The sequence below is a fragment of the Mobula hypostoma genome (genome assembly GCF_963921235.1).
Source record: "Mobula hypostoma chromosome Y unlocalized genomic scaffold, sMobHyp1.1 SUPER_Y_unloc_3, whole genome shotgun sequence".
Classification (NCBI taxonomy): Eukaryota; Metazoa; Chordata; class Chondrichthyes; order Myliobatiformes; family Myliobatidae; genus Mobula; species Mobula hypostoma.
Window position 1 is genome coordinate 155,563 of NW_026948173.1, and position 12,289 is coordinate 167,851.

The 12,289-nt window shown below is 43.5% G+C and overlaps 1 protein-coding gene across 1 annotated transcript in view; it reads left to right on the forward strand.

Moving 5' to 3' along the window:
• LOC134341434 (puromycin-sensitive aminopeptidase-like) overlaps window positions 1-12,289 on the forward strand; it is a gene marked incomplete at its 5' end in the record, with an annotated part of 301,555 nt that overhangs the window by 148,505 nt on the left and 140,761 nt on the right. Inside the window, one exon of the mRNA XM_063039287.1 lies at window positions 3,751-3,860. Coding sequence (XP_062895357.1) covers window positions 3,751-3,860 — 110 coding nt within the window. The remainder of the gene's footprint in view (window positions 1-3,750; window positions 3,861-12,289) is intronic.

The following is a 12,289-nucleotide window of genomic DNA, read 5'->3' on the forward strand; positions in this document are numbered from 1 at the left end:
GTGCCTGACATACGGGGGTGGGTGTCCCCTTTCCCACATTATTCTTATGGCATATTAAACATGTGGGATGGTTGGATTTAGGGACTCTGTCCTCCCCCTCTCCCTTTGTTTCATTCTTCCTCCCACAGTGTTAGAGAACCCTGGAGAATTTTCAGGTCCCATGGCTAGTTGCGGCTCCCGATATAGTGGTGGGAGTCTTGTCACGAGCCAGTCCTCATTGCGATCACTCTCATCAAACGGAGTTGGTAAGCCAGACATGCTCCCGGGATCCTGTATTTCATTCCTTATTTGTCCCCCAAGTTTTATTCCTTGATCAAGGTTTTGTAATTATTATGATTGATCTTTTTCCCAACCAGTTTTATGATTTGTTTACAGCTTGTCACTTCCCAAGTCCCTCCCTATGGCCACACTTTGTCCCCCAATTTTTTACATAAAATTCCACTTAAAACACATAAATCTCTCTCTTTATCATGAAATACTTTTTGCCTAGTGAAGTTCCTGTACCTTTTTATCACATGATAGATTTTGTCCCACGTTTTTGTCTTTTTACCAGGCACAGTGCCTGCTGCTCAATTCTCCTGCTGATTCTTACCTGACTTTAATTTTTACCCGATACCTGCGCTCAATATCTACTGTTCAATTTTCCTGATTCGTTTACCCAACTTTAATTCTTAGAGGACTTCAAATTTTACCCGACCTATGCCACCTGTCCAATTTTATCTTTTCTGTTTTACTATACACAGTGTGTCAGCTATCCAATTTTCAAATAATTGTCCTACGTTATACGAGTGTCTCGGCAGGTTTGTTCTGGGTCCCATCAAGGCCCTGTGTTGAGGTCTGGGTGAGGGATAGACACTCACGTGAATAGCAAGGAGCGACAAAGACAATTTGTCTTTGTGGGCCTGATCGGTCCCTGTAGATAGGATGTTTGGTCTGTCCCTTATTTAGCCTGCCTCCGTGTCACAGTCCCTGTGTTGGTACCCTGCTGGCTGCACCAAATGTGGAAGTCGAATCTGGATAAAGTCTCTCGGAGAAGTACAACCCTCTTTATTCAAAGCACCCGGGGCTTATTCAGTTAGTCGTTCAAACAGGAACAGTCTGTAACTGTTCCTGCCTAATCCACCAACTAACTCATATAGTGGTCACCAACCTTTTTAAGCCCAAGATCCCCTACCTCGACCTTAGTGAAAGGCAAGATCTACCTACTAAATTGTTCAGAGAAAAAAACAGCTCAGATTGTACTTCCAATTTGAGGCCTTTTATTTGGGCTAATTGTATTTGAATTACACAAAAAACTTCTGTCAAACTTTCAAATTAATTCAAACAAGAAAACACTGTAAGTAGCATATCAAACAGGCCATACCTGTCTTTCTTTAAGAATATCACAATACTTCGCACCTTTAATTCTAAGTTTCATTATTTAATTTTATTTCAACACGAAAAATAAATGAGTAAAAATTGACTGTTGCACTCAGCGTAGTGACTGGAGCTGAATACTTTCTGCTAGTTCCCTGAAATTTGTCTCATAACTACAGCCAGTCTGAGACAGTCTGTGAGGTGTAGGATTGCCAACTGTCCCATATTTCCCCCCACCAAGGTAGAGCGTTCCTATGAAATCTTCCGTGCCAAAATGCTTTATGCCGAAGAAGCAATTACCGTTAACTTATATGGGAAAAAAATTTTGAGCGTACCCAGACCCAAAAAAAACCTACCGAATCATACCAAATAACACATAAAACCTAAAATAACTCTAACATATAGTAAAAGCAGGAATGATATGATAAATACACAGCCTATATAAAGTAGAAATAATGAAGATTAAGCCAATACTGCTTCGTGGGGTTGAAACAAAAATCGGCACGTATGCGCATGCGCACACAAGTGCCTGTGTAAGGCTTCATGGTCATGGTAGTCTTTCTCGGGATAAGCACAAATGGCCCGGGATTTGACTGCTACTTTTGTCCCTTATTTGGGAGTGAGAAAGTTGGCAACCCTAGTGATGAGTCTGTCAGTAAGTCAGGTCCTGTACTTAGATTTAATAATTTTCATCTGTGAAAATGCAATTTCACGTAGATAAGTTGACCAGATGTAGGCACTGACTTTTAGTGCTATAGAACTAACATACACACCGTGCATTGCTGGGGCCCCATCAGCAGTAATTGCCACCAGTTTATGAATGGGGATGTCATTTTCACAGACATATTTTTTTAAACTCATTGTAAATATCCTCACCTCTCGTTCTCTCCTTTAATTACAAAAGAGTGAGGAAGTCCTCCTTTGTTGTAAAATCCTGGAAAGCCATTCTGACAAATACAACAAGCTGAGCTGTTTTCATTACATCCAGGGATTCATCGAACTGTAGTGAAAAAATATTCACATCCTCTGACGGTGACTCTACCCTCCTTGTCACTGTTGCAGGGCCAAGCAGTATATTACGTATTGCGGTTATGATGCCGTTTTTGTTTTTAAAGTCATTAAAAACAGCCACTGCGGTAATGGCCATTGCTTCCTTGGATAAATCACCATCTGTAAAAAGCTTCTTGTGTTTAGCCAAAAGGTGACTTATACGAAATAATGCTTCAATAGCAGCCTTATTTTGAGAGCATGTTTTGTGAAAAACGATTGCTGGGCCTTCAACCCCGATTTCAGCTGAACTTTCCAGGCACGAATTGTGCTCTTTGGGGGGTAGGTGTCTTTAAATTCCTGGTGGTTGGTGTTGTGGTGCCTCTCCAGATTCCCTCTTTTAGTCAGTGCTTGTGTTTGGTGGCACAACATACATACACACTTGTCTTTCACCAAGGTGAATAGAAATTCCTCTTCCCATTCTGGATGAAATTTGTATGTTTTTGCCTTCTTTCGCGGAGACTCCACCCCGCTATCAGGATATCACGAGCGAGTGCTAATTGTGTCACCTCTGATCTAGGCCGACATTTACATGCTGGGCGACACCTAATTAATTATCCTGTTTATTTCATTTTTTTTTCTTAAAGATGTGCTGTGTGCATCCCGACTACCGCTGCACCACTGCATGCTTCGCGGCCCGGAAGTTGGGAACACTGCCGTATATTGATGTTGCGACAGTCTGTACTGTTACCTAATCTAATTGGTCACTTTGATGCTGCCACAGGCTACGCTGAAAACGCGGTGCATGGCAGGAGAACTGAACACATGCGCACTGTCAGAAAGAACAGAACTAAACCCTGCAATCCAGAAACAGTCTCTCTTTACGAACAGTTTTGTAGCGAAAATATTGCTATATTACCATTATCCTAATTAGTATTACTTACTTCTATAATGCTCACATTACAACAGTATTTGTGTATTTATTTTTCATTTTTTTCGGGATCTACTGGGAAAGTCTCAAAGATCACGATCGATGGGTTGGCGACTCCTGCCCTAACAAGAGATATAGTGTTCGGATAACCCCACACATACCAAGCTGGAGTCAGTCTTATCTATTGCTTGACAGTACCCAAGAGACAAATTATAGAGTAGGTATAATGGACAGAACATACACAGAATAACCTGGTCATCTCTGCACATGCCTGCACAAAGAAACAAAGACCTTGAAATTCCGAAAAGAAATATGGCCCAGCATGGCTTAGCACATCTGTTGATCATCAGCGGTTTCTTTCAGAAAGAGCAGACTGCTGTTGTTTACCTAACGTGTTAATCCTTTTACATACTTTATCACATACAGTGACATACTATATATGTTTTTTGATAATAACTTTACTTTGAACTTTACAGAGGATCTTTGGAGCTGTTTGGAAGAGGCCAGTGGGAAGCCTATTAATACTGTAATGAGCACATGGACAAAACAGATGGGGTTTCCTCTCATTTTTGTGGAAGAAGAACAGGTGAGTTACTTTGAGACAAGTTATATCTATATATGCACTCAGTTGCCACTTTTTTAAGAATACTTGCATACCTGTTTGTTAATGCAAGTATCAGTCAATCATGTAGCAGCAAATTGTGTTAAAGCGTGCTGACATGGTGAAGAGGTTTAGTTGTTATACAGAACAAATCAGAATGGGGGAGAAATCTGTCTATGGATTGTTTGTTAGTCCTAGATGGCATGCATTGAGTATCTCAGAATCAGCTAATCTCCTGGGATTTTAATGTACAACAGTCTCAGTTTTGTCTCATCATTCAGAGCATCCTGTGAGTGGCAGTTCTGTGGGCAAAAACGTATTGTTAATGAGAGGAGAATGGGCAGACTGGGGTTAAGCTGACAGGAAGGCAATAGTAATTCAAATAATCACATTACAAAAGTGCTGTGTAGAAAAGTATCTCTGTATGCACAACACATTGAACATTAAGTGGATGGGCTACAGCAGCATGCCTGCTGAAAGTGGGGATGTCGTTTGACATTATAGGATCTTGAATCACATATAAGCTGACAAAAGAGGTGAAGTGAAGGATGAAGTGCTGTAATTTGTATTTGGGTAGCTAAGTAACAAATTAAGTAAAACAAGTTCTCGATGATTTAAATTACATCCATTGCTATTTGTTACAGAGTAAAAGAATAAGAGGATTCTTCAGATAAATGTTTAGTTGAAGAGATGGTATGGGGGGTGTTCTTTAAATTTCTGTATCACTGGACCTATTTTGGGGGAAGCTGGGGCCCAGTATGCTTAACACACTGCACTGAGCTGTCGAGTATCAAATCTAATTTGGCAAGAAACTCTGAGACATGAGTATGATAAACTGTGGATAACCATTAAATAAAAACGGGAAACTTAAGTTCCTGGGGTGTAGAAGTGGGGATAATCCAAGGCTGGATTGCTGTTAGCTTTATACAAAAGATTCTGATAAGTAAAGCTGTTTACTGAGGGCAGTGATTAACATTGGAATATGATATTGTTGCTGTAATGGAGATTTAATTGAAAGATGGACAGCATTAAAAGTTACAGAATATTCGTACGAGATGTTAAATTAGTTGCAGAATTATAGTGTTAATCATAGGAAGCATTCTGCAGAAATGAGAGAAGGTAATTTAGAGGTTTCTTCGAAGAAGGTGTAGGAACTCCTTAATTTCATTAGACAGAATTCACACAGACCATTAAGGGTTAAGTTCACCATGTATGTTACGTGTTATGTTGTATGTTATTACATATGAACTGGGTGGGGTGTGGTTCTTATATACATGATATCGCCATTTATTTGCTGTTGGAATAAGGTATACATTAGAAGTAATTACACGTGTCGATTTTTGTCGACATTATTACATTGGTGACCCGGCACTCCTCCGGATGATTGTGGAGTGGTTTTGCTCATTTTACAATCGTGACTATAAACACCATTGCTTTCAAACTCCCTGAATTCTGGTAGGAACATGCTGCTCAGGCGGAGTCCCAACTAGCAGTGCAGGAAATCTTGCTAGATGACACAAAATATTACTACATCGTCGCAACATTAGACAGCTTTACGGTGACCAGGGTGATGTGTGTCCTAGAGCAACCCCTGGAAGTCGGCAGATATGAGACTCTTAAGCAACTTCTTCAAGAGACTTTTGGACTTACCGAGCCAGAGCACATCCATTGGTTCCTCTCGCTGCCCAGCCATCGGAGTTGTTGGACTACACATTGTCCCTCCTTGATGGACATCAGCAGTGTTTCATCTTCAGAGAGCTTTTCCTGTAACAACTCCTTGGCAAGGTGTGGTCAGCTCTGCCTTGTTCTCCCCTCAAAGACTTCTGGGCTGTAGCGAGAGAGGCTGACAAGGTGTTTTCTATCACCAAGAGGGCCTGTGCAACTATGCGGCTGGGCAATTTTGCCACCTTGTTGCCACCTGAACATGAGACAATTGTCGCAGCTCAATGATGGTCTCCTACGCTGTGTTTCTACCATGCAAAGTTTGGGCAAAGAGCTAAGAAGTGCCACCCACCCAACAGGTACAAGGAATTGGGAAAACGGAACGGCCGATACCTGTCAGCTGCTGTGGGCATCAGCAGGTCAGGCAGTTTGTTGTTTGTTGCAGACTTTCTGGGTGCCATTTCCTCTGTGACACGGGTGCTCAGGTGAGTGTCCTGCCCAAGTCTAAATTGGATATATGAACTGAGGAATATGGACTGTCTTTCAAGGCTGTGAATGGCAATATTAAAATTTTGTTAAGTGTTAGATGGTGGTGTGACTTGGCGGGCAGAGGTTCCGCTAGAATTTTGTGTTGTCGGCAGTGTCTACACCCCTGCTGGAGGCCAACGTGCTCTGCAGCAGCAGCCTTTCTATGGATGTCCAGAACCGGCACCTTGTTAATACACAGACTTTCTACTCCCTCTCTGGCACACTCAGAGCTACCAACGTTTCAAAGTTGTCCAATGCCTTTTCTGCTTCCAATAGCTTCCTCTGCCTCCTTGCTGAGTTCCCAGACCTAACTGAGTTCACTTCTCCTCCTCCACCATTAAACACGGGGTGGAGCACCGCATCCTCACTACCAGACCACCCATACATATCTGTGCTGGAGGCTCGAGCCAGAGAAGCTGAGTACTTATTTGAAGTCTGAGTTTGTCACCATGGAATGCCTTGGTATCGTGAGGCAGTCCAGCAATCGATGAGCTTCCCCTCTCCACAACGTGCAAAAACTGAGGGGTGGTGGTGTTTACGTGGCAATTACCTGCCGCTTGAATGAGTGAGATTGGTTATTGGTCAAGAGTTAAGGGCAAAGCAGCCAAGTAAGTCATGGATTGGACTGAGGAAAGGTCCAAGCCATTGTCGGACACTAAGCAGGTATTGTCTAATACGACACTGCTGGCGCACCCCCTTCCAGATGCACCAATTACTTGGATTGCGCGGTCGGCACAGTGCATGAGCAGTTAGTCAACGGTGTTTGGTAGCCCCTTGCCTTTCTTAGCCATCAGCTTTGCCCCTGCAAGTGGAGGCACCGTACATTTGGGGTGAGTTCTTGGCCTGTAGTTGGCAGTGTGGCATTTTTGTTTTCTCCATTTCCAGCTTTAGTGGATCATAAACCCCTAAAATTCACCATGGCCAACATTTCTTAACATTGGTCTGCTTGACAACAGTGCCGTCTTTTTTTAATTTCAGAGTTCATATTGGACATCCAGCATGTCACAGGGAAGCGTAATCTCATGGTTGACTGCCTTTTACGGTCCTTCCCTGGTGCTGTCCATGGACTACACTCAGATGGCAGCAGACCAGGTTTTGGAGCTTAGCTTGCAGGCACTGCATTGGGCAGACACTGGATTGAAATTAGTGGATGTTGTTTTTGGTGACAGCGGTGTTTCACTTCTATGTGATGTATCATCCGGGTAACCCAAGCCAGTTGTGCCAGTGAGCTGGCGGAAGCACATTTTTGATGCTGTCCATGGGCTTTCTCACCCAGGCCGGAGGGTATTGCAGAAACTGGTTACAGAAAAGTTTCTGTGGCATGGACTTAAGAAGGATGTCAGGGATGGGCTAGTGCTTGTTTGGCATGTCTGATTATTGGGCTCTCTTCAAGGGAAGGTGGAATTTATACTGAAAGGACAGATTGCTCCTGAACTGGAGGGGACTAATATTGTAGCAGGAAGGTTTGTTTAATGCTGCTTGGTGGAGTTTAAACTAGAGATGCATGGAAGTGGGAAACAGATCACCAGAAGAGATAGTTAGTCATTGTGGAGAAAGATTCCACTAAGTCATATAAAAAGTCAGGAATGAAAAGTTTGGACTAATGTTCTCAGCTGTTTATAGTTCAGTGCAAGCAGTATTGGAAAGGTGGGTGAGCTTAGGGCTTGGATTACATGTAGAATTATGACATTGTAGCTGTTAGTAAAAATAGGTTGCAGGAAGGGCAGAATTGTCAGCTCAGTATTCTGGGGTTTTTATTGTTTTAAACGTGACAGAGGGATTAAAGGGGGAGGGATGGCATTTCTTGTCAGAGAAAATGTCATGGCAGTGCTCAATAAGGACAGATTAGAGAACTCGTAGTGTAGCTTTATGGGTGGAACTAGGAAATGAGAAAATTATAACTAGATTAATGGAATAATATTATAGGCCACCCAACAGTCCACAGGATTTAGAGGAGCACATTTATAGAGAGATTGCAGACTGTTGCAAGAAATGTAAGGTTGTGATAGTAGGTTGATTAGGACTCTCATGCCGTAAAAAGGCTGAACAGAGAAATATTAAGAGCACAAGGAGAACAAGGGACAAAATTCCTCCTCTGGAAGATTAGTGGTAATCTGTACTTGGAGCTGAAAAACATTGAGGGAGTAATGGGGGACAAGGAAATAGTGGAAGAACTGATTAAATATTGTGTCAGTCTTCACTGTGGAAGACACTAGCAGTATGCCAGAAGTTCAAGAGTGTCGGGGCAGAGTTGTGTGAAGATGCATTTCTAGGGGCAAAAGTACTTGGGAGAGGTCTAATAAGTCACCTAGACCAGATGGCATACACCTCAGTGTTCTGAAAGGGTAATTGAAGAGTTTGCAGAGAGATTAGTAATGACAGTGATGGCAAGAATTGGAGGAGATGGCAGTTGAATACGTGGCTGAGAAGTTGGTGCAGGGAGCAGGGTTTTAAATCTTGGGATCATTGGGATCTCTTCTGGGGAAGGTGGGACCTGTACAGATTGGATGGGTTGCACCTGAATTCAAGGGGGAGCAATATCCTTGCAGGTAGGTTTGCTATCATGGTTCGGGAGGGTTTAAACTAATTTGCGAGGGGGATGGGACCCAGAGCGATAGAGCAGTGAAAGAAGTGCATGGAGTAAAGCCAGATCTAACATATAGAGAGGCTTTGAGAAAAGAGAAGCAGAATAAACGGTGTAAAGACAGTAAGGTAGAAGGGCTGAAATGTGTGTACCTCAATGCAAGAAGCATCAGGAACAATGGTGATGAACTGAGAGCTTGGATACATACATGGAATTATGATGCAGTGGCCATTACAGAGACTTGGCTGGCACCAGGGCAGGAATGGATTCTCAATATTCCTGGATTTCAGTGCTTTAAAAGGGATAGAGAGGCGGGGAAAGGGGAGGAGGGGTGGCATTACTGGTCAGAGATACTATTACAGCTACAGAAAGAGTGGGTAATGTAGCAGGATCCTCTTTTGAGTCAATATGGGTGGAAGTCAGGAACAGGAAGGGAGCAGCTACTCTATTGGGGGTATTCTGTAGGCCCCCTGGTAGTAGCAGAAATACAGAGGAGCAGATTTTGGAAAGGTGCAAAAATAACAGAGTTGTTATCATGGGTGACTTTAACTTCCGTAATATTGATGGGCACTGATTAGTTCCAAGGGTTTAGATGGGGCAGAGTTTATTACGTGTGTCCAGGACGGATTCCTGTCACAGTATGTGGACAGGCCGACCAGGGGGAATGCCATACTAGATCTAGTACTAGGTAATGAACTGGGTCAGGTCACAGATCTCTCAGTGGGTGAGCATCTGGGGGACAGTGACCACCACTCCCTGGCCTTTAGCATTATCATGGAAAAGGATAGAATCAGACAGGACAGAAAAATTTTTAATTGGGGAAGGGCAAATTATGAGGCTCTAAGTCTAGAACTTGCGGGTGTGAATTGGGATAATGTTTTTGCAGGGAAATGTACTATGGACATGTGGTTGATGTTTAGAGATCTCTTGCAGGATGTTAGGGATACATTTGTCCCGGTGAGAAAGATGAAGAATGGTAGGGTGAAGGAACCATGGGTGACAAGTGAGGTGGAAAATCTAGTCAGGTGGAAGAAGACAGCATACATGAGGTTTAGGAAGCAGGGATTAGATGGGTCTATTAAGGAATATAGGGAAGCAAGAAAGGAGCTTAAGAAGGGGCTGAGAAGAGCAAGAAAGGGGCTCGAGAAGGCCTTGGTGAGTAGGGTAAAGGAAAACCCCAAGCGTTTCTCAATTATGTGAAGAAAAAAAGGATGACAGGAACGAAGGTAGGACCGATTAGAGATAAAGATGGGAAGATGTGCCTGGAGGCTGTAGAAGTGAGCGAGGTCCTCAACGAATACTTCTCTTCAGTATTCACCAATGAGAGGGAACTTGATGATGGTGAGGACAATATGAGTGAGGTTGATGTTCTGGAGCATGTTGATCTTAAGGGAGAGGAGGAGTTGGAGTTGTTAAAATACATTAGGACGGATAAGTCCCCAGGGCCTGACGGAATATTCCCCAGGCTGCTCCACGAGGCAAGGGAAGAGATTGCTGAGCCTCTGGCTAGGATCTTTATGTCCTCATTGTCCACGCGAATGGTACCGGAGGATTGGGGGGGAGGCAAGTGTTGTCCCCTTGTTCAAAAAAGGTAGTAGGGATAGTCCGGGTAATTATAGATCGGGGAGCCTTACATCTGTGGTAGGAAAGCTGTTGGGAAAAGATTCTTAGAGATAGGATCTCTGGGCATTTAGAGATCAGGGATCAGGGACAGTCAGCATGGCTTTGTGGAGGGCAGATTGTGTCTAACAAGCCTGATAGAGTTCTTTGAGGAGGTGACCAGGCATATAGATGAGGGTAGTGCAGTGGATGTGATCTATATGGATTTTAGTAAGGCATTTGACAAGGTTCCACACAGTAGGCTTATTCAGAAAGTCAGAAGGCATGGTACCCAGGGAAGTTTGGCCAGGTGGATTCAGAATTGGCTTGCTTGCAGAAGGCAGAGGGTGGTGGTGGAGGGAGTATATTCAGATTGGAGGATTATGACTAGTGGTGTCCCACAGGATCAGTTCTGGGACCTCTACTTTTCATGATTTTTATTAACAATCTGGATGTGGGGGTAGAAGGGTGGGTTGGCAAGTTTGCGGACGACACAAAGGTTGTTGGTGTTGTAGATAGTGTAGAGGATTGTCGAAGATTGCAGAGAGACATTGATAGGATGCAGAAGTTGGCTGAGAAGTGGCAGATGGAGTTCAGCCTGGAGAAGTGTGAGGTGGTACACTTTGGAAGGACAAACTCCAAGGCAGAGTACAAAGTAAATGGCAGGATACTTGGTAGTGTGGAGGAGCAGAGGGATCTGGGGGTACATATCCACAGATTCCTGAAAGTTGCCTCAAAGGTAGATAGGGTAGTTAAGAAAGCTTATGGGGTGTTAGCTTTCATAAGTGGAGGGATAGAGTTTAAGAGTCGCGATGTAATGATGCAGCTCTGTAAAACTCTGGTTAGGCCACACTTGGAGTACTGTGTTCAGTTGTGGTCGCCTCACTATAGGAAGGATGTAGAAGCATTGGAAAGGGTACAGAGGAGATTTACCAGGATGCTGCCTGGTTTAGAGAGTATGCATTATGATCAGAGATTAAGGGAGCTAGGGCTTTACTCTTTGGAGAGAAGGAGGATGAGAGGAGACATGATAGAGGTGTACAAGATAATAAGAGGAATAGATAGAGTGGATAGCCAGTGCCTCTTCCCCAGAGCACCACTGCTCAATACAAGAGGACATGGCTTTAAGGTAAGGGGTGGGAAGTTCCAAGGGGATATTAGAGGAAGGTTTTTTACTCAGAGAGTGGTTGGTGCGTGGAATGTACTGCCTGAGTCAGTGGTGGAGGCAGATACACTAGTGAAGTTTAAGAGACTACTAGACAGGTATATGGTGGAATTTAAGGTTGGGGCTTATATGGGAGGGCAGGGTTTGAGGGTCGGTACAACATTGTGGGCCGAAGGGCCTGTACTGTGCTGTACTATTCTATGTTCTATGAATGTCATGAACCAGTAGATTCTGGCATGGTTCTGGAGGAGTGGAAAATTGCAAATTTCGCTCCAGTCTTCAAGAAGGGAGTAAGGCAGAAGAAAGAAAATTATAGGTCCAGTTAACATTATGAATGTTAAAAGGCCTGAACAGATTAGGAATGACGAAGTTATTTCCCATGGTAGGGGATCCTAGGACAAGAAGGCATGCTTTCAGGATTGAAGGATGTCCTCTTAGAACTGAGATGCGGAGAAATTACTTTAATCAGTGGGTGGTAAATCTGTGTAACTTATTGCCACGAGTGGCTATGGAGGCCTAGTCACTGGGCATATTTAAGGCAGAGATAGATAGATTCTTGATTAGCCAAGGCATCATAGGGTGTGGGGAGAAGGCAGGGTAGTGGGGATGACTGGAGGAATTGGATCAGCCCATGATTGAATGGCGGAGCAGACTTGACTTGCTGAATGGCCTACTGCTCCTATATCTTATGGTTTTATGGTTAATCTGACCTCAGCACTTGGGAAGATGTCAGAGCCAATTATTAAGAACTTGGAGACACTTGATAAAAAAGGCTGAATTCAGCGTAGTTTATTCAAGGGAAAATCCTGCCTGACAAATCTGTTGGAATTCTTTGAAGAAATAACAAGCAGATTAGACAAAGGAGAATTGGGGGAT